Raw genomic sequence first — 23,552 nt, 5'->3', positions numbered from 1 at the left:
TGATCAGTGACTTTAAGCTGCCATGTACCGAATTCTCTCTTTGACCCGCTGCATACTTATTTCAAAACACGACCAGGGAAAAGTTATGTCAGAACTCTCTTTTCCATGGGAAGACTAATCACGTTTAATGCTAATCACTACTTTTCTCGTGTGAATTTAAAGTCATTCCCAGTCGGTAGACCTACTGCCCTTGCCATTTGTGACTGTTAATTTGATGTTATGCGACAGATGCAGTGTTTTCCAGTGGAAAACAAATAATTTACCTCTTGCACTCGGGGAAAAGTCACTAAAAGGGTGGGGAAATATTTGCTGGTCTCAGGAAGTTTGAGAATTTCACAAATGCATATCTGAAGGATTTCATTTATAAAATGTGGTGGCATAGCAAATAATCGTAATTAAAAAAAAAACAAAACTAAAATATCAGTGACTTGGTCCAGCGATAAGAACCATGCGCATGCTTACTCCACTCTTATTTTTGACAGTTCAGTCTTATCTGTCCTCACTCCATTCAGTCCTGGGCTATTTTGTGTAGTACACACAAACCATTTTTTTTGCAATATTTGTTCACACTGAGAAGAAGCCCCAAAGACACAATAAAACACAAAACTTGTATAGAAGTGTGCCATGAAATGTATCATAGGAATGTAAAAATACACCCATAATATAGCCAACTAAACTATAAAGAGAACATTTTTGTATTTGTTCTCATGGTTATTATTTGATTATTCAAATATGACAGTATGTCTCAATACACAGATAGATTGATATATCAATATGCTTTTTTCCAGTGGTGGAAAAAAGTTTTCGGACACCCTTAAAATTTTACACAATCTCAAATATTATCATGAAATATTTGTGGAAAAATCTTTTTTGTGTTTCAAAAGGTGTGGCTGCATTAGACAGATACAAACAAATACCAATTATATTTTTTTGTTTATTGAAAAACTAGCAGAATCTTCTTCCAATTCCTGGCTGTCCAGTTCTTGTGTGCCTGGGCCCAACGACGCCGGGCTAGCCTCTGTCTCTCATTGATCAGGGGCTTCTTGATAGCCTTGTAGGACCTTAAGCCATGATCTAAAAGTCGGCCATGTACAGTGTGGGTGGAACACTGGACACCAGTTTGGTTTGACCACTGCTGCTGAAGCTCCTGTGATGTCATTCGGCGGTTTTGCCTGCACATGCAGATCACGATACAGTTGTTTCTTGCTGAAGAAACCCTCGGACGCCCAGATCTTGGTTTGTCTTCCAAGCTGTTGGTTCGTCTGTATTTCTGCAGAGTTGATCCAACTGCTGAAGGACTGCATCTGCACTTCCTGGCTATCTGGCGGCAGCTGTACCCTTCCTGGCTGGGAATCTTTATCTTCAGGCGTGTTTCCTGCATCAGGTTCCTTGTTTTAGCCATTTTTGTGTCTGAAGAACTTTCAGATGAGCTGGCTTTATATAGACACCAAGCTTGGCAACAAAAATTGTGTCTTTTAATAAAAAGAACGACCTTCATCACTGGTACCAAAATGACCCAATACTCAAAATGTCTTATGTATTTTTATGGAACCAATCAATTTTAAGATTTTAATGGCTTTTTTGGGATTTGTTTAGTATTTTGGCTGCGACTGTAACTAAAAGAAATTGCACTTGAAGACCTAAGAGTGATTCTTAATGCAATATTTCACAATGAATGGGGTGTCCGAAAACGTTTTCCCACCACTGTATCTTTGATTGTTGATTTTTTGTGCTGTTTTTTTTTTTTATATGCAATAACTGCCTCCAGGTGCTTGAGGTCAGGGGAAACCGTGGAGTTTTCCACCAGAAAATGTGTAGCAAGCTTGAGAGTATTCTTTGTGAGTAAAGCGGTGCGTTGCAGCAGGGCCAGGGCCTTTTCACCTCCTCAGAACAACTCATCCCCCTAATAGCTTTTCCATCTGCTCCATCTTCCTCTCCTAGACAAGCAAAGCAGGAAAGGCCCCTTCCCCGGAGTGCACCAAAAAGAGAGGCACATGTTAGGAAACTTTACTTTTCGGCAGCCGCACTGCAAGCCAATGGCCACTTTTGCCAGTAAACAGGCACGTAAAGAACATTTGAACCCTAAACGGGGAATAAATGAAGAGAATTTAAAGTGAACAGGAGGGAGACAGAGGAGCAGGAGTTGGCACGTGAGCCGCAAAAGGTAAAAGCACAGAGCAGTGGCTGTTTAAGATATATGTATACGTAAGCACGCCAGAGGTATTTTGGCAGGAATATTGTTTATGTCACATAGAGTCGGGGTCATTCTGTGAGGTTGAAACGGTACAGGCAGTATGTTTTTCTGTGTTTATCAGGCACTCAATCTGAATTTTTGAGTGCAGTCATGTTCACAGTGATCTTTGTCTTGTTTTGGTTCGCAGGAGGTAATAAGTCGATCTGGACTGACTCGCATTTCCAACTCTCTTCCTTTTGGCTCTGACTTGTTTTTTTGCATGTCTGCTACCGGAACATGTACATTATTTCCAGACAACGTCATTTTCACCGCGTCTCCTGTCATTACTATGTTCCATGATTTCAGCCCATATTCAGTTTTACATCCTCTTCAATTCGGACCTCCCCGCTTCTGACCAGAATGGGTAATGTGGTTATCTTTAGGAGAAAATAGTCCAGAGAGAGACTGATGCTGTTTTTTTTTTTTTTTTTTTCCTGTGGTGGCATCTGCCCTTTCCTGGAGGAAATGCCAATTTAGGAAACCCTCCCTTTTCATTATTTGATGTCTAGGGCTGTGCGTTGTTTTGGCTCAATATGATATGCGTCTGTAGCGCCCCATCTGCTGAGCGAAACGACACAATCCCCCCAGCCAGACTGAGCTCCCTCCCCTCAGCCGGCACTGTCACGTAGCACAAGAATGTGGGTTTGGTCTATGGGAGAGAAAACTGTTTATTTAATCCCTGCAAAGAGTTAGAGAGGAAAGTCTCTGAGTCCGTTTTTGACAGCCTGACACTGAGCCCTGCGAGCTAGTATTGATCGAATTACACGCAGACGCTCCGAGGATGTGTTCAGATTAACAAGAGTTTATAAACTCAGCTCTTCTGTGCATGTATTGATGTGCTAGTGAGAGGCTCTTATCAAGGATTAGTTTATTTATTTGACATCTCACTTTAAAAAAGACAAGGGGTGACTATGTTATGTTATGTGTGTGGTTAGGCTAAATGTATGCTTGCATTTTATCTTAATTTTTTTGCCTTTTTGCGATGTTACAAATGGAGCTACTGTAATGCAAGAAAAAAATCAGACTTGATCTGACATTAAAGGATTATCATATCACAGACAGTGAACTATAACCATCCACTGTCTATTTTAAAATGATAAGTCAAATAAATAAAACTATACTAACCCTTGATAAGAGCTTTTGAATACACAGATTGAAGAAATATAGCAGCACAAAGTTTTTTTTTTGAACTAGCAGTGACTACTTTCCTTTTTTATAGGATGCAAATACTACTACACAGTGGATGAATACATGGATGCTCACCTGAAATAGTTTCAAAAATACATGTTGAGTTAATATATGTTTAAAGGGATAGTTCACTGTTTTGTAAAATGTGATATCATTCTTCCTCTCAGTGTTACTGAGTGCTGGATACTGGCTGGATGCTGGATGCATGTCATAGTTTTGGAAAGCAACATTGTAAAGTGATGTCAAGGTTACAGTTAGCACAGTTAGCATGTGGAGCATCCAGCCAGTATCCAGCAGATACTGAGAGGAAGATAGCAGCACCACTGTCCTACAGAACAGCTGGGGGGCAGAGAAATAATATCACATTTTACAAAATGGGTGAGCTATCATTTAAGAAAACACTCATGTGCATACACACACACAACACTGACATTTCAGTCCTCTTACTTTGGATAAGGCCAGTTCCTGCTGTTACTCAATGTGGTGTATAAACACATGGGCGACTGGAGGCAATGATGGGATGATTTTGGTCTTTTATGTTATCATCACTAAGCTCCGGACAATCTCCCAAGATCATGGCGCGTTTTTCTTTTGCAGGGACCGTTTAAAAAAAACAAGAAAAGAAAAAATGTCGGCCTGTTAAGGCAGTTGTCAGCTATGAAAGAGTTTTTCTCTATGTGCATGAAGGCCAGTTGGAACGTTTGGGGAAAAAAAAAAAAAGGTAGTGGGTTTAAAGGCCTCCCACTGCACGTGCCCTCACAATGCTGTGTTTGTGTGTTTTCCTCTACCGACTGCCTTCCAGCAGCACCCCTGAAAACATTTTGCATGGGTTACCATGGAAACCATTTTGAGACTTCCAGCTCCAAAACAGTTGCAGGGCAGGCGGTCAAGATATTTGGTATTAATGAGGTGATTCACTGTAAAAATGTTTGGGTAAACTGGAGGTTTACTAGCGGTGCATGCTGAGCGCAGCGGCTGTGGTTGCAGTTTGGACTTGTGGGAGGGTTATGGTGTTTGATTGCACATTACATAACACGGGAAATGCACATTCCAGACAGATGTGATGTATAGCCTGTTGGCCCTTTGCAACGTGGAAGTCAGTCCGTAAAGGATGTGAACACAAGGTCTTCCATGACACCATGCAAAACGAATGCATTTTCACGTCTACATATGTGGAAAAAAGTGAAACAGGCCCAAAACAATATTTAAATATTTTCCATATTTCCTTATAGTATTCCAATAAACAATACACATTTAAATAAAAAATTGAAATAATGGTAGTAATGAATTTTTCAGAAATACATGGATGTCAATCCAAAAATGAGGCTGTTTTCTCGGTTATGACAAAGACGTCTTTTTGAAGAATATTCATACACATATAGTGTACAAAAGGGTGTGTGTTGAAAAGTACCTCCCTCCAGACTTCTAACCTGGTACTGCTCCTTATTTTCTTGCTGACAGAATCTCAATATTCAAGTTGAAGACGTGCGCATACGGGCCATCCTGTCAACGTACCGTAAGCGGATCCCCGTGACGGAGGGCTACGTGGAGGTCAAGGATGGCGGCAAATGGAAGCAGATCTGCAACAACGAGTGGAGCCAGCTGAACAGCAGGGTCATCTGTGGCATGTTTGGCTTCCCGGGAGAGAGGAAGTACAATGCCAGAGTCTACAAGTGAGTGTCCCTGTATGTGTGGTCGTGTGTAGCTTTTAAAGTTTGACTCCCTCGGGTTCCACTTATTCTGTATTGCAAGGTGTTTTTTTAGGACTCCGTGCACCAAATGAAAGTTGCGACTCGGCGGGTGCTTTATGTGGTAATGGCAAAGCCTTCTTTCTCTCCAGAACTGGCAGACAGTCAAGTCCGATCTGTTTTTCCCCATCTCTTTACACACCGACAAAGTTGTACCTGCATCTTCAGCAGTAACCTGTCATCCTGTGTTGGTGCATCACTAAACTGAAGTGACCTGAGTGAAGCGAAAGATCTGGCTAAGTTCCAACTATAGTCAGACTTATTATGTCAGCATGGAGCAAGACTACATGTTTACAGGACTGTGATCTTGGATTTCTAAGGTTCCAAGTGGGTAAAAATTTTCAACAATACATTTTGCAAACATATTTATGTATGGCTAAATTGTAAGTGGGTAAACATTTTTAAAAAGAGCTGTATTAGTCATACTTTATGGGATTTGGGAACTTAAATACAGTATTCCTAAAGCCACCCTGGATGCAGAGAGAACCTTATACTCCCACAGTCATGAGCTCTTAACTTAATGTCTACTTTTTGAGCATGGTCAGGTCCAGCAGCTCATTAATTGTCTGTGAAGGTCAAATCTGCATGGCTACAGCTCTGTCGGGGCAGGTCAGTAACATGCCTTAAACAGGATCATGTCAGTCTGCTGGAAATGAAACCTTGACATCTGAACTCTACCGTGGGCTGTCAAGCTCCGTAGTGGAAATTATGCGAGTTTGTGGCGGGTTATTTTTCCGACCTCAAGGCGATACTCAAAACTTGAGAATTCTTTGTCAGCTCATCGGGGGCCATGACCTAAAATTTCCTGTCTTCGAGGTACATGTCTCATGGAATCTATAACGACAAGCTGAAATGGAACGTCTTCCTATACGTGGATTACATGCTTCCCATCACAAGCCTGGCTGCTGAAACCCAACCTGCCTCCCAGATCACTGCATTCCACAAAGCAGCTGTAATGGACTAGCGGCTAATGAGGGATCTGATTCTTTCTTACATGAGGTAGCCCGTGGTCATATAGCCGCAGGTTAACCATGGCGAGCCATAACACTCGCATTGCTGAAGTTAACCTTGAATTTACTGTCTGGCCGGCTGGGACGTTTCCTCTGCTTTAGTAACCACAGTAGAGTGGGACGGCTTTCTATTTTCCATCGACGTGTCCCTTCTCCCCTGCTTTGGACTTACGAAACTTGCAGTCTGTTTTTACAGGCTGTCCTTCGAGCTGGCATGGTCCCCATCCAAGAGCTGCTGCCGTTCTGTCATAATCCTGGGCTTGCGTCTGTGCTGCTGTTTTATTCAGAGTCCCATTGAGACCACAGGACTTGTATTTAAAGTCTTTTTGAATAGGAGGCACTCATGGCTCTCTGTGATGTGTGTATGGCTGCACTAGAGTTTGACTGGTGCTGTTGTAGATTTAAATCTAACCACTACTTAGCGTTTCCCCTTGAGTGTTATTAGTTTTAATACCAGCAATTACAAAACGTTACATTAGAATCAATGCAGGTCAAGAGCTTCCCTTAGACCAGTGGCTCCCTTTGGCTTGTGAGCCTTTAAAACAAAGCAATGCCCACCCCCTGTTGTGGGCTGCACATGCAGAGGGGTGAACACTCCACCTCAAGAAGGACCACCTTTTCGAGTTGATGCATGCGCTTCATTATCAGAGGAGGCCTTGAGTTTCAAAACTATTCAGTATTTCACACAAAAACAGACAAAAAAGAGTGAAATGAAATGAAATGAAAAAATGATAATCTGACCCCCTGATTGAAAACCACTGCCTTGGGCAACCAGTGAAATATGAATTACTTCTACAATAATTATCTATTAACACTGACATGTAAAAGGCCCAGTTTCACCCTGGTGTGCATTGCTTTTAATTTGAAACAGAAAGTCAGCATCAGGGCTAGGTAACTTTCGAGTTGACCAGCGGTAACAACAACCCACAGCTTTAGAGGACATGTGCAGCTGCATCTTCAGCTAGTTTAAAGGATTTTTGCAAAAAGCCTTTTTTTCACAGCTTCTCAGACTGTCAATTTATTCAGTCACTGCTCACTTTGAACAACACTGATTTTTATCACTTCTCTGTTGGAAGGGCATTTAAGGAGATAGCGATGCCCGTCCTCTGGCAGTGGCTTAAAACATTAGCTCTGGATAGTTTCCAGTTTGCAGCGCTCCTGTCTTGAGGTCCAGACTGAAAAACAAATGCTGTCTATCTCCAGCTTAATCAGTTTTTCATGTACACCTCAGACAGGTCATACAAGGACGAGAGGACATGCCATTTTGCTAGTAAGGCTCATTAAACCCATAATACAGTCTGACTCTTAAATGGAGAGGAAGGGATTAGTAACCCAGCAGGCCTGAGACATTAACCTCACTTTGTTACATCCCTCGCAAAATGAAGTTCATATGTAGCAATTACTGATAATAACCAAGGCTAGCATGGATTGCCATGTGCACTCAAAATGCTGGGCTAAAAACAAGTCCAGACATTTTAACCAATTCTCCCAGAACATCTTTGTTTCTCAGTCATTTTCAGATTTTTACACATGGAAAGCATCGCATCTGTTTGGACCAAAGTGAATTCCTCAGTCTTCATTTCAAAAGCAGATGATTCTACACTTCAGAAAGAGAAATATTTTGTCACCAACAGTCTTCAAATGACTCAAAGCTCATAATGTTCTATACCTCTGTGACCACAGTCCTATAGGAGACTCATGTAGGAGTCTCCACCTGTCTACTGAACTGACCATATTCACATGGTGGCCAATTTGGTGACCAACATTCAAGGTGGGAAACTGGCCCTGGAAGACTGCCGTAGACCCTCTAAAACTAGCATTTCCTCAACACAACATTTGCATACAGTACATCTTACATACCTCCAACACTTACCTCAAAGGAACAACTGGAACAATAAGGTTGGGAGTGTATCTATGTTCCCAGGGTCCTAAGTTCTCAAAATCCTATGTTCCCAGGGTCCTGTGTTCTCAAGGTTCAATGTTTCCAGGGTCCTATGTTCCCCGATCCTCTGTTTCTAGGGTCCTATGTTCCCTAGTTAACAAGGTTAACACATGTTAACACAAACTTTAACACCTAACCCTAACCGTATCCCCAAATACAGAGCTGGGGAACATCTTTTTCAGGTTCCCATTATGTCCATATAAAGCTGGGAAACATAGGGCCCTGGGAATGTAGGACCCTGGGAACATAGGAGCCTTTGTCATGTTCCCATTATCTGTCATTTAATCCTTTGATGCATGAATTATGAAAGCCTGAGTCAAGATTTTTTTCTTATGTGTTTTTACTCTTCTTAGGGCATGAACTCTTTTGTGAGTCTCCATACTTCTTTAAGGATGCAGGACTGGTATTACCATGTCATGATACTAGTATTAATATGTTTCCAGCAACAAGAATTGACAGTCTCTGCATAAACCTCAATGGAGGGGAGCAGCAGAGAGCATTCTAACAGCTGATACGCAATTCCACCATAGAAACCATTGCATTTAGGAGAAAATGACTTTTAAACAGCTGTCCACTGGAGTGACCGCTATGCGCCAAAGGGTTAAATCTGGGCAATCTAGAACATAGGAATGACTCAATAAGGTCTATACCGTCAATAAAAACCGACCTTACATCCACAAAGACTTTGCTTATCCTCCCGCTCCCTTTACTCCCTTTTCCAGGATGTTTGCTCGCAGGAAGAAGCCCACATACTGGGACTACTCTATCAACTGCACTGGTAATGAGGCCCACCTGTCTGGCTGTAAACTGGGTGAGATTTTATCGAAGAAGACCAATGGGACCTGCAATGGAGGTATGCCTGTGGTGGTGAGCTGCGTTCCTGGCAGAGCCTTTTCCCCGTCTCCCATGGCTGGATTCAGGAAGGCCTTTCGACAAGAGGTAGGTCGCCATGGACCCATCACTCATCACCTCCAAAAAACTGTTCATTCACTACATCTGCAATCCTCACTGTAAGTGCTATTAGACTAATAGCAGAGTATAGCATGGCTGGAGATGTGGTAAATAAAAATGTGGTTAAACCTTGACCTCCAGTCACTGATCATCATAAGCCAAACGAACAACAGTACATAAAAGTCAGTAAAATCTTCACAAAATAATTAATTCCTACTTTTTCCAATGCATGACAGTTTCATCACACTGCATCCAGATCATTCTGAAGCCAAAGCATCGGCACACCAGTATTGTCACATTTTTTTCCATGATTAATTTTACACTCACTTGTAGAGACCCATGGAAAGTTTTTCATTCTTTCCAACTTTTCTGACCATTACTCAGCAAGACATTCAAAATAATTTAATAAACTGGCATTTTCGATGCACTGATATACTAAAATAACTGTCTTAATGAAGTATTTATATTCAGCGTCTTGAACAATCTTACTAATTAGTAGGCTCTGTGCAGGTTTTTAAACAGGCTGTCTGCTGTCAGTGATGAGAAATATTTCCTAAGTCCACCAAAGAGGTCTACAAACTGAAATGGTAAACAAAGTTCACAAAAGAAATGAGTGCCTTGGTTGAACTCTCTTCCGTCCAGTTCAGTGACTTTAATCTAGAGGGTGGGTGATGAAATGTTTTGGTTAGACACATTGGCCAACATTGACATTCAGTCCTCAACGCCCCTCTGTGAACCAGGCAGCTGCTCACGCTTTGGATGTTTCTCATCAAAATGATTAATCATCATCTCTAGGTTTGTGGGAGGGACACGACTGATGCAGATACAGTGAAAATCTCTTGGGAGAGAGGGAGGAAGGAAACGCTGTCGCCAGATGAAAAACGTCTGTTCTGAGAGCAACATATATTTTCCACAAAGTAAGCTTGGGTGGCAGAGTGAAGTAGTGGTGAAAGAAACCAAAAATCCAGTTGGAGACAGCCTGCAAACCCTTCTGAAGTGTCCTTGAACAAGACAATGATGTCCAAGATTGCATTATGAGGGCAATTTTGCAATTTCTTTTTTTTTTTTTTTTACATGTCATGTACTTGAACTAAGTGCTGTGATGCAAACAAGCCCCTAAAAAGAGTATTGTCCAGCAAATGGCCCCCTTCATCACCAAGTGCAAGAGCAAATAGCTTCAGCTGCAAGACTAATTCACCAAAGCTGGCACCCTCAGCCCCCTAAAGCCCATTTATAATTGGAGTGTTTTCTGGTCTGATCTGAGAATATAGGATGAAAATCCTCTTGACTTGCTGGCTGTGCTGCTGGTGTCTTGCAGCAATAATAGCAAGTTTGTCCAAATGGACAAACTCATTGCACAAATTCTTCACACCATCTTTCAAACGGTCTTATGCACCGCAGTAATTTGTGAGAATTGGTGTTGCAAATAACGAGTTTGTCAGGCGTGCTTGTTGTAGTTTCAGATCATTATGTTTTAATCATATTGTAATGCCACTGAAATAATGTGTATCAGATTTGATGCTGTAGGCTTTAGAGGCAAATGTGTGCCATTTCCTTTGTGTAGTGCATTACCTAGAATTGTCGTGAGGCGGTCAAATAAGTCCACCTGCCGGTGAGCATGTCTCAGCTGAGCTCAGCATCACTATTCAGTGCTCCATGGAGGTGTGCATTGAATCAGCATAATAAACAGAGGGACTGCATTTTACCTAATTTTTTAGTTTTGTTTTTTGCAGAAAAACTGATTCATTAATTAATCAATGTAATTTTCCATGGGCGAATATTTTATGGCGAGTATTTAAAAATATTTTAGGATACTCTGCACAAAATGCCAAGATTTAATTGTGGAATTAGTGCTGGGTAATAATTGTAAAAAAAAAAAAAAATATGTATATATATATATATCATGTGCATACCTCCTTGTCCTGTCAATAATAGAAAAAAGATGTCACCATCATACAATAGAAATGTCAAGAGAAAATGGTAAAAGAAGTAGCAATATATTCAACATACTTATTTAGTAATTTCACTATGTACTTTTTTCTGCCAGTGTATTGAAAAGACTTGACACTGTTGAGTGAATGATAGTGAAAAAGCTGTGTAAGAAGGAAAACGGTGTTTTTTATCATAGTTTTGAAAAATTGTTTTTCACATTTCAGGCTGAATAGGGTTGAACTTAGGTCAAGTGTTGGGCTGCATAGTTACCTGGGGGTTATATAAGGTTTCTAATAAGCAATGTTCCTAACTAGGTACCGAGGTGATCGGAAGCTTCCTTTCAAATAAAACATGGCCTGTTTTTTTGTCCGGCGCTGCAAGGCAGTGTTCCATCACTGCACACCATTAGTGAATAACACGATGTGGTCGTTCTGGTCATATGGTGTCTTGTTTACACACATCTTTAATGAGTGGGCTTGAATCCCAACCAGCTGTTGCTGTTCTGAGGCTGATCTCCCTGGAGGGTGACTAAGGAAAAAGAAGGTATTTTGCTATTGGAATCAATAAAGACTGACATGACAAGACAAGAATGCTGATTTTCTCACTGACACCCATGGAGGTTTTACAATGGCTTCTTCATGGCTCCCAGGAACTCAGCGGTTATGAACTCAACCCACCATTCAGCCCACAAATGACCATGGAAACTCTGAATTCAACTAAAAAGAGAAAAAAAAAACACCATAAAGGCAGTTTCAAGGTGTTTTTTTCCCCAGTGACAGCTCCAGTAAGCTGGCAGGAGTTTGTCTCTGAGTCCATCCACATGTCCCGATGTGAGGTATGAGCTGCCTGCTCTCTGTCACGTTCCACAGCTTAGTGCTGGGCTGGGTGTGGCCGTGCTGACAGCACAGATCCTCTCACTGCATCTCCAGCAAACAGCACAGGAGTTTGAAGAGTTGCATTCTGAAACGAGATATTCACCATGTGAGAAAAAGTCAACATGTCCTCTCTTATCACATGAAAAAGATCAAAAATACTTAAAAAAAAAAAACTTTTGCTTTAAAATTTGCACGTTATATATCCTCTATATCCTCTCACATTTTCCACATAATTTCCTGTTCTCTCATTTCTTATCTATTGCATTTCCCATTTATGTATTTTTGTATTTATGTTTGCTTTTTTTTTTTTATTTATTTCACACTTTTTTGTTGATTTTCACATCCTGCAGAGTTTTGTTCTATTGCTGTTATTTTGCTCATCCTCATATTGTTTTGATTTATTTATTTATTCATACTTTTCCAATTTACATATTCTCAGTATGTTGAACTTGTCGGTTATAGGTTACCAATTTATTTATTTATTTATTTATTTTAATATATATATATATTTTTTAGAACAGTTACAGTAGTATCTTAACTGAACATCTAACTTTTTAATAACTTAATAACTAGTACGCCTTCATGAACAGGATGCAAACATTCACCATTATTATGCAGTGCTGAAGGCTTCATAGTTTAGTTGGTATTGGACATCTTCAGTGTTAGCATACACTTTAATCATGCTGTATATTAAGAGTTATATTTCAAAATACAATATAACCATCATGATGGAAATCATTAAATTTCAGTATCCTGTAATATTCACAGTCCATTTACTATTAGTTTTTTTTAATTTTGCCAACTTTTTTTTTTTGATAATTTTTGTAAGAGAAAATGTTATGTTTTTCAATTTATGATTTTTTTCCAAAAAAAAAAAAAAAAAAAAAAAAAAAAGTTAATACCAGCATTTGGCAGAGGCATATAGTTGGTGGAAAGTCCTGTTCCTGGTTCCAAAGCCCACACAAAATCATATCTGGACCGTGCTTTGTGAATACAAATGGTTGTAAATCAGATTAAACCATGCTACTAATGTGTTTACTTGTAAAATTAAACACTTCCAATATATCTAAACAGTTAACAGGAGAACCACATAAGTAGCATGCACTATAAACACAGAGCCGCCCAGTCTGTTGCCTCCCAGAGAACAGTTTGAGGTTGCAAGCCTTCAGCTGACTATATTATTTTTGGAAGATGGCTTACTTGAACTAGAATGACCTAAATCTGTGGTTTCGTATTTGTACATTGCAGCCTTTACAGTGATCTCTGTCTCTGTTCCCCTTCAGCAACCGTTGGTCCGTCTTCGTGGTGGGGCCATCGTGGGCGAGGGCAGGGTGGAGGTGTTGAAGAACGGCGAGTGGGGCACCATATGTGATGACAACTGGAATCTAATGTCAGCCACCGTGGTGTGTCGAGAGCTGGGCTTCGGTACCGCCAAAGAGGCCCTGTCTGGAGGCCAGCTTGGACAAGGTACACCATTTTTATGTATATTTCTATCTTTATTTGTCCAGGGAAAGTCAACTGACTGTTTTCCTGCCCCACCCTGCCTCACATCAACATCATATTCACTAAACCAAGTAGTTGGAGGGTTAAGTACTTTTCTCTAAGGCACCTTGATAATAGTCCATTCCTCTTTCACTTTCCCCACTCATAGTTTCCCATGGGGATTCAACAGTGACAAGTCACAAGTGCACTTGTCTCGTTTCCCAGGTTACTGCCACCCCTCACCATCAACCATACTGGAAACATGAGGTTTTATCCCAAAACGCGATATCCATTTTGATTCTCTTAAGATTTTAATATCACTGAGTGAGGTGTTATGGTCAAACAAAGCTACCTAGCACCCAGAATAATTTATTTTTATTTTGTGCTGTTGATCATTTTGAACTAAAGCTTGTTATTAACTGGAGGATATCTTATTTTGGAACAAAACCTGTCATGTTTCATTCAAAATCTGCCACATCTTGTGGGAAGCGTTCATAGTGGATGTTACATCATCACAGCCCAGTGTCCTCAGAGCGTTTTGATGTGCTTTAACAGAGAACACACTCATTTATTTTTAACATAATTTGGGATGACTGAGAGAGACTTGATACTCAGGTAAGCAGGCGTAATGTTTGATGTGTTTGAATGAATGTGGCTGATGTAAGAGTAAAGAGCATTATAGTATTTTATGTTTGCGCATCCCCCAAGAGAAAGAGAAGGATGGACAAATGATGTATGTGAGATTCAGCCTGTGCAGAAACTTTCAAAGGCATGGACAGACTGGCCCGATGGATCTGGAACACACACATGCCAATGAGCTCAGAATTACAGACTTCACTGCTGGAACAACCTCTGATATACAGAGTCTACATGGCATGGGATGAAAGGTTATGATTGTGTAGCAAGAGTACATCTGCTAAGCAAATGCTTAGGTAGGAAGATATCCCAAACATTTCACAGTCATACTGCCCTTCCCTTCGCCTCAGTTCACAGTCCAAATGACCAGAGCAACGTGAACCCCAGGCGCCTGATGGTGCATGTGGTTTAGCTAAGTGGAAAAGGAGTTGCACTGAGCGGGAAGCTGTGAACACAGCACAAACTCATGTACCTGAAGCAGAATTCACCAAGTGTTGGATTGTTCACCCACTACGAGGGAACGTTAGACCGCTGTGAGACGCGTAATGACTGTTATAATCCAGACGCACATGTATAGATAGATTTTTTTTTTTTTTTTGGAAAGAACAGCATCACCTGAAACTCATCTTTATTTCTTGTTTTTTTTTTTTTTTTTTTTTTTTTTTTTTAAATGAGAACTATCTTCGTGGTAGGTCCTTGCTTGCTGGCTGTGAGCATCCAAACTGAAGTGGCCAGATTTTTGGGAGCAAATCTGTTGGTTGGCTGACAGATATTCAACACAGTTCCAGAATCTGACAGAAATGATAAGTCCCATTAATCAGTTATGGGCAAAATAAAGTAATACATTGGCTTTACTCTGTCCAGACTGCATTCAAATCATTGATGTGCGGTGTACCAAAACTGCAAGACTAACCCCGTTGAAACAGCCAGACAGGCCCGATCTCCATTCAGTCTGAACTGGAGATACAAGTCCATTAGCAATCCAGGCCTGAGGCTGCTAACACACCTAGTTTCCAGTTGTCCTCCCGGCAGTACTTAATTGGCCTTTTTAACTTGTCTGTACATTAAGGAGGTGTCTTCCAGTGCTGAAGCACTCGCAATTTATTTAACAGAGGAAAAGATGTGACTTCCCTTTTCCACAGCAGCATCCCATTTGCCACACACATAGTTCACCTTCAGTCTAACCGACTGTGACAGCAGTTACAAACAAAACCTAACACTTCCTGTAACACAAGTTCTTTATGTGCTATACCCTTAATTTTGAACTTATGGACTGGGCTCCATGTATCTGTTTTCTGAGATTCTGTTTTGGACAAAACCTTTTTTTGGGGGGGATGATGGGTTTTGACACCGAGGTCCAGCATTTTGAATATAAAGCTGACCACATCGTCGCCCACAGGGCCCTAGTCTGCATCTCAATATCTCAGGCAATGCTAGGTCAAATTGATGAGTGCGTAACTCCAATCGGGGACTGGGGAATGATGTGTTTTTATTTTGATTCCCAGTGTCTTCAAAGTGAAACTAATTGGCCCAATCACAGTGCCACCAACAGAGCAAAATGTCCCCAACCTTCAAGCTGCAATAAACAATAAAAAAAATAATTGCAACAAGGGCAGTGTGGGGGGTCTCATGATTACTGCCAACTTGCTTTTGTGATCTTCAAAAATAAAAAATTACAGATCATAAAAACCCACCCGGGTAATACCAATGCTGTCTGGATAGGGGGTCCAGGGACAGTGGACAGTGCTAGACAGGGACAAAGCATAATATCGGCGGGGGACATTGAGTCACTCTAGTCTAGGCAGAGAGAAACTATAACTAAAGAATAATGACAATCAGCAGTAATTGCTCAGTACTACAAGCAAACATACACTTTGATAACTAGCAGGCAATAATACAGTGATGATCCAATGTATGTATCATTACCATTTTGTCTGAGAGTTTGTCACTTTTTGAAAATGGTACACACACACACACACACACACACACACACACACACACACACACACACACACACACTGAATGCGTCAATGGCCCGCCTCTAACTCCACACTCAGCAGAAATCTTGTAACCTTGTTATAAAAGGTTTTAAAGCCTCAGCTCACCTGTTATCAGGATATACTGAGGAAAATGGTCGGTTTTCCTTTAATTAGACGTTTGCCTAACCTTCCATAACTGGTAGAAAGAATTCCACACTGCATGGCATTTCTGCATAGGAAATATTTTCCACCTCACATCCCCAATGAGAGTTCACACTGAGATGTAGTACATTCCAAAATAATGGCGCATTGGACATGGAAACAGTTGAGACACACAGCAAATGCCATTGAGTCCCATTTGGAAAATTCATCATTCTTCTTCATGGTTTCCTGTCAACAGTTCTCAGTAACACTGTGTTCTGACAGAAGAAAAAAAAATCATGTGGTAATAATAATAATAATAATAATAATAATGTACTTTTTAAAACACAGGACAAAGCAGTTCACAACAGAGTAAAAAAGCAGTGAAACAAAACATCATCCAAAGGAATTAAAGCCATGTAAGGAATATAAAAGTATTCACAACAGGAAGACAAAAGCAATTAAGGGCATGTCTTCATAGCTCGGAGCAGATATGAATATGCATACTGATGTGGATTACCATTTATCCCTGCAACTCCTGTTGAATCCTCCACTGGCTTCATTCTGCGTCTTCAACATGGATATTTTCCCAAAACCACTATTACCTCTCAAAGTTGCTTTCACGTCTCTGTTTCACTCCTGGCAGGCCTGTCCAAAAATGTCTTTTTGTGTGTTTTTTTTCAAGGTATGGGCCCGGTGCATATGAATGAGGTGGAGTGCTCTGGGTTCGAGAAGTCTATCACAGAGTGTTTCTTCAACAAGGAGTCTCTTGGTTGCAGCCACGAGGAGGATGCAGCTGTCAGATGCAACGTCCCTGCTATGGGCTTCGAGGAGAGAGTGAGTCTCAGGCTCGCTTAAATAAAACACTGCAACATGTTCACAAATACTGCACATTCCAAATGCAAACGCTAATACTCCCTCCTACACACACAGCCAGCTGTTCCTTCTGTTTTCATGGCCACGAATCATCGCATGCACATAGTTACAATAATCTACATTATGTAAACTGAATTTATTTGATAGACACTTCCTGCACATAGAGAGATCTGGTAATGTGAGTGCGTGTGAGCCCATTTTACACATCATGTACATGAGTATCGACAAGTACTACAAAATAAACTGATCAGAGTGGGATTTTGCATGGCTAACCCAAGCCTAGAGCTAATCCTTAACCCAACCAAGGTAGCTCTGGTGTCAGGATTCACTCTTGAAAATCAAAGCCCAGGGTCAATGTCCTTAGAACACTTTGTAGTAGCACAGTTTTGATTGGACAACAAACATTCTGTTGCTGTTCTATTCTTCATTCTGATCTCAAATCACACTGCAGACCTTAACCCTGACATTTTGGGTATATCCCCAGAAAATCAGGGATAAACTGCTCTGGAGCGGGGTTTACTTAGCCCTGGTATAAGAGAGGCAATATTCCACATTCTAATTTGCATGTGTGAAATCACAGTTAAGTCAGGGCTAACTGGGGACTCGGCTGGCAGTAAACTTCGAAAAACACAGACAAAAGGGCACAAGAGCAGGCCAGTGGACACATCCTGGAATGGCAGCAGTGATAGACGTTGGCAGTGGCTGTGGTGTATGTAGCAATGAAAAGAAGATATTTTGATTTTTTTGGCTGGCAAGACAGCGTGATGGAACACGGTCTCAATACTGGCCTATGACGGTAACGCCACAAGGCTCAAAAAAATATCCTCTCATCTTGTACTAGATAGATAGATAGGTAGATAGATACTTTATTCATCCCGAAGGAAATTTGCAGTTTTTCAGCAGTATCCACAGATTACAGATTAAATAAATAAAAAATAAAGAATAAGATCTAAGTACAACAGAATAAGATCTAAATACTATACCACTGCTGTGTTGTGGACTGGGTGTTTTACAAATATTTATATCTGTATTTAAGTACTTAAATGTGCTGTTGATGACCAAAATTATTTCTATTGATATGAAGGAATTTCTGTGTTGTTTATGCAATGCACCATGCGTCGCATGCCGCCATCATCTCACCACTGCTGGCCTCGTAACATCAAGGACCACAGTGGAAAAAGTTTATAAAACTTAATAGCAGCTGCCTTGATGACTCTTTACAAGTGCAATTGCATTTAAAAATATGTTGTTTAAGTAACTAAATTTACACATTTGATTTGCAAATATTCCCACATTTTGTTTAATTTGTCACCATGTTTCTCCACCACGATCATTATAGTTGCTTTCTTGCTTTTTTTCGTGGTTTAAGTCCACGTCTGTGTTGGGTTTATGTTCATGTAGCTGCGTCTGAGTGGAGGTCGTAACCCGTACGAGGGCCGAGTGGAGGTGCTGGTGGAGAGGAACGGCTCTCTGGTTTGGGGGACGGTGTGCAGCGACGGCTGGGGAACCATGGAGGCCATGGTGGTGTGCAGACAGCTGGGCCTGGGCTTTGCCAGCAATGCTTTCCAGGTAAGAGACCGCAGCGGCACAACCCTCCTCTGCTCAGCAGGGGGCAGCCTAGTGTTTGCAGAAAACACCATTCACAGTCATACTCTGGACATTCAGAAGATGTTCCTCTCCAGAGTGACTTAGAGTGAGTTGACAAAAATTGACGCGTTACCAAAATGAGGAAGTCTTCATGGCCTTACAATATTCTTAAAGAAATAGAATAAGGAAAAGAAATAGAATAAGCTCTAAGTAGAGAGATGTGGGGCATGTTTTTTTTTTTTGTTTGAGAATGATTTTTCAGACCACAACAGCACAAGCAGAGTAGCCCTGCTGTTCTGACCAGACTGGGAAGGTCATTCCACCATTAGGGAGCCAAAGCAGAGAAGACAGCATAGTGAGAGCCATCGCATATCCTAATCCGTATTCAGAAGGTCACCAGTTCCATCCGGTCCACATTAGCCAACCCTGTTAAAATGCCCTTGAGCGAGTCACGGAAAGTTCCTAATTATGCTGTGTGTGGTGAAGGATTGAAGCGCTCCAAAAATAATCCTGCAGCATCCATTTCTTAATTTCAGAGTCCTCTGCTGCTTTGATCCGGCAAGGTCTCACACCATATTCATGTGGACTCAGCGAGGATTAAGTTGACAACTACCCACTAAGTGGCGTCTCCCTTCTCCTCCTTTTTTTCATTCTTTGATGTCAGCTGCAATGAATTCCATCTTTATTCTTGGCTTTGGCGGCGCTCGACTTTTGAATCCTGGGGCGAGCAAACGTACATTTCCCTCAGGTGTCAATATTTAAACGGACTTTGAAAACCTCACCCTCGCTGCCATCCATTTATGATTTGGCATTTTGTTGTTATGCAGCTCCGCAGACAACAAAGTAAGTCGTTATGTGATGAAATGGGCCACTTTAATGAGTCGAGGTACCGTCTTTGACCAGTAGATGTCTCTGCGTTCAAGATAAAATGGAACAGACATTTCTAAAGCTAATACTAAAAACTGCTTGTCCCTTATGGGTGTAAATATCTAGACAGTGCAGTAAGATATTTGGTGCTAGTTCCTCCAAGGGCATGTCTCAAGGTTTCTTTTATGTTTTATGAACACGCCACCAACGTCACATAGCCTGCAGCAGTGCACTGAGTCAAAGGCAGACTCAGAAAATTTGTGTTGTTCTTGGCCGCTTGGATGCCAAATACTGCACGGTGACTCCTTGGCATTTTATTTACCGTGCAGCTGAAGTTTCCCCAGCCCTAAGCACACGAGATCCCTTGAAAAATGGCCAGCTAGGTACAAGAGCATCCTTTTTTTTTTTTTTTTTTTTTTTTTTTTAAATGAAAAACTCCAACCAGCAGCTTTTGGACCATCTACAGTGGTCAGAATACTTAGGACAGGCAAGATGAATGTAGAATTTTCACATGGGGATGTGGGAATTTTCCAATTTCAGCATTGGATTAGCAGGTTTGGCATACCTCTTTGTCCACAGATGCATTCATGTTGATTTGATGTTCCTGCTGCTAAGTGCTTAAAAAATATCTGACACTCATCATTTGAATGTACAGGAATCTGCCTTGGCGGCATTGGAATATACTGACATCTGGTATAGCAATAATAAAAAAGAATATCTGATGTGTACCTTCCATTTGTTCCATGTTTTTACCTTTTACCTCATGCCTTTCCTAAATAATACATGGCATGTCTCTGGCCATTTGGTGCTGATGCCTTGTGTTTCTGTGTGTGTGTGTAGTTGCTAGGATTGACAAACACCCCTCTGGTGCTGAGGGCTGTTACCTTGGTTAACTGTTTACACCTGTAAAACATTAAGATAAATGGCTGCTCTCCTCCAGCAGGCATGAATTGGGCGTTTCAAACACCGCTTACAGTGCAGCATGATAACAGTAATAGTAGGGGACCTGCATACTAACGGCTTCTGAAAGTGTTTGCAGAGCTGTGGAATGAAGACCAGAGCTTTATGAGTGGAAATTGTCAAATAATGATTTCTGTATGATTATAGGTTGTCAAAGCTATCTCAAGCCAGGGAAGAGAAATGCTGTCTATTATAATGGGAGTGCCTTTTAATTATGAAATAAATCAGCATGGAACGTGCTATTGCTACGTTACATTATCATTAATCATTTTCTCCCAGGCTCATTTCTTTACACAGTAGCTCCATTATCCATAAATGTTTTAGAGACGCAGGAGCATTTGTTAGTGTTGTTGTCAGGGCAGTGTCGTTTTGATCTTTGCAGACCAGTCATTATTATTGGCTGCTTGTTATGTTGCCTGTTTGGGAATTGAAGCTTATTCTCCGGGTGCACTCACTGTAAGTCACTCTGGATAAGAAGAATATACCGATAAACAGCGTATCTAATCGCCATTTGACACAGCTGGCTCAAATAGGGAATTTTCATCAACACATTATCACATATTTGTCTCGTCCACTGTGCTCTAAGTGGACAGGGTGTACCCTCTAGTGGTCAGTTTGGCAAATCTCACTTTTCTCTCTAGCAGCTTATGGTATTCCTTGTGTACCTCCCACAATGTTTTCTTCTAAAAAGGCACCAAAATGGTTGCTGTGCATCAGGACACTAAATTATACATTGGGAACAAGGTGGGGGATACCACCATAAATATGCTCAGTGGTTTTCTTCTGTGGGTTTTCTTCTAAAAATGTATTTGGATGGTGGAATAGGGACAGTGACTGCTGAATTCTACAGTTTCCCATTCACTTCCGCTGGAGGACAGAAAAGCTAGTTTCCTACCCCATGCTGTGGATCTTGACCAATACAAGTTTGTGAAGGTTAAAAACAATACTGCTGAAAATATTTTGGCTGAGATTTTGTGCGAGTATTCAGAATATTTAAAACAAACCATGTCCATGCTCATTTTTTTTTTTTTTTGAAACGTCAGCATTTCCTTCAAAATGTATTTTTTTTTTGTCTAAAACAATAGACAATGCGCTGTCGTTAAAAAATACTGACGCCATCTGTAAAAGGATTTCTTCTTTTCAGGCTAGTTGTACAGTGATGACTTTGTTGTACAGAAACTTTGAGTCTGTTGTAACTTTTTGCTTGGTAGCCTGGTTTGGAGACAGACTTGCCAGCGTCGTAAAAGTAGCTAGCAAGGTCACTGGTGAGAAGCAGAAACAACGGAATCAGATATATATGAAAAGCAGGAAGGCTAAGGCCATCCTGAGCTGTCCCGGGTCACCCACTACAGGCTGCCTTCAGGACGGTGCCTCAAAATGCCAATCATTGGAACAAAGAGAATGAGAAACTCTTCTGTTCCTATGGGCATTTACTTCCTCAGTTTGCACATGAAACATTGTTAAGCTCTTTGACTCGTGCTGTATATTTGCACAGGAAACTTCTCTTTGTGCCCCATGCTTGACTTATTGATTGTCTGTTATGTGAATCTTTGCCACATTTTATGCATTGTCATGACTTGTTTGTGTTTAATATGTTTTTAACACCTGGCTGCAGATGAAATTTCTCTTAGGGGACAGTAAAGTTTGAATTGAATTGAATGACCCCAATGGAAAAACCTCTGACCTCATATTATATTGAAGGCCACTGTCTGTCTGGTCTATCTGCAAACTGATATATCAAACTAACCCACGTCAGCTTTGTGTAAAGCATGGGTGCTGTCTCCTCAACAGGAGACGCTGTACTGGGCCGGGGAGGTGAGTGCAGACGCTGTAGTGATGAGTGGGGTTCGCTGCTCCGGCACTGAGATGTCACTGTCCCACTGCCTGCACCATGGAGCCCACATCACCTGCCCGAGAGGAGGGGGGCCCTATTCTGCCGGAGTCTCCTGTTCAGAGAGTAAGACACCAAAACTCACAGTATTAAAGGGGAACGATGATGCTCTTCTTGTCATATATATAATGTTATAATGCCAGACATTCATAATAAGATAAGATAAGATAAGATAAGATATTCCTTTATTAGTCCCACGGTGGGGAAATTTCACGTATTACAGCAGCAAAGTGGATAGCAAAATATGAAGCATAATTTACACTATAAACAGTATAAACAGATAATAAGTACCAAAGAGCAATATAAACATTATAAACAAGGAATGTAGAAAAATACTACAATTAAAAAAAAATAAATAAATAAAAATACTACAATTAAACGTGGCCAAAGTTTTAAATAATGAGGTAAACTCATATTTGCAGTCCAGTGGAAACCACTCATCTCCAATGAAGAAAACAGTCCTGTTCTTAGCTTGTCAGCAAATGTGCAATTTTCAGTTTATCAAATTAGTTTTGAAAACATTAATAAACCCACCAGTTGTGGAACTTCAAGAACCCATCAAGGAATAGGTACATTCTCAAGTTCAGTAAAAACATGAAAATCACCAAAATTGGAGATAAATGGCTTTCATTGGACAGTGACGACATGTGCAAGTAATCCCTGTGAGTATTAAGGTCAGACTTAACACTGCTCTGGATACTAGGTTTCCAACATTTTTTTCGGCTTTCGTGACAAGCTGACGTCAGCGCGAAACATATTTCTCGATATGATCATCTGCTCCAGGGCCAGCACGACAGCGAACTGAGGCCACAAGCAAGAGAGAGCGAGACAGAGAGAGAGAGCAGCGCTGGTCGAGCGAATGAAGAGAGGGAGCGGCGGTAGCGAGAACAAAGCAGTTGAATTAGAGAAATGAGACATGATGTTCTGATTCACTCAGTTTCATTCTAGAGCACAAATAAACACGGCCTTTGCACACCTCGGCTCAATGCTGTGGGAAGGTGCAGTGTAAACAAACCAGAAATTGGGGCTCAAAAGAGACAAGATCGAAATAATCTTGTTTCAGACAGAGGATGAACTGAGAGGCTGCATAAAGGGTCGATATAAGATAAATCAGTATCTTTTTGGCCTGTGAATCATGCAGGGAATAAAAACTTAGAGCTGGAAAAGAACATAACTGCCCCCCTTCACAGCTGCACCAGGAAATGTTTTCAGCTCCAAGTTGTAGTGAGAGGTGGCTGAAAAATATAAGATTAG

General features: G+C 41.0%; 1 protein-coding gene across 1 annotated transcript in view; it reads left to right on the top strand.

The window, feature by feature from the left end:
* loxl2b (lysyl oxidase-like 2b) overlaps positions 1 to 23,552 on the top strand; it is a 43,199-nt gene that overhangs the window by 11,907 nt on the left and 7,740 nt on the right. The window contains exons 4-9 of the mRNA XM_030060577.1: positions 4,883 to 5,094; positions 8,844 to 9,060; positions 13,163 to 13,346; positions 16,803 to 16,954; positions 18,395 to 18,562; positions 22,199 to 22,364. Coding sequence (XP_029916437.1) covers positions 4,883 to 5,094; positions 8,844 to 9,060; positions 13,163 to 13,346; positions 16,803 to 16,954; positions 18,395 to 18,562; positions 22,199 to 22,364 — 1,099 coding nt within the window. The remainder of the gene's footprint in view (positions 1 to 4,882; positions 5,095 to 8,843; positions 9,061 to 13,162; positions 13,347 to 16,802; positions 16,955 to 18,394; positions 18,563 to 22,198; positions 22,365 to 23,552) is intronic.

Source organism: Myripristis murdjan, chromosome 9 (genome assembly GCF_902150065.1).
Source record: "Myripristis murdjan chromosome 9, fMyrMur1.1, whole genome shotgun sequence".
Lineage (NCBI taxonomy): Eukaryota > Metazoa > Chordata > Actinopteri > Holocentriformes > Holocentridae > Myripristis > Myripristis murdjan.
Note: the sequence above shows the minus strand (reverse complement) of the source record. Positions and strands in the feature narration are given on the sequence as shown.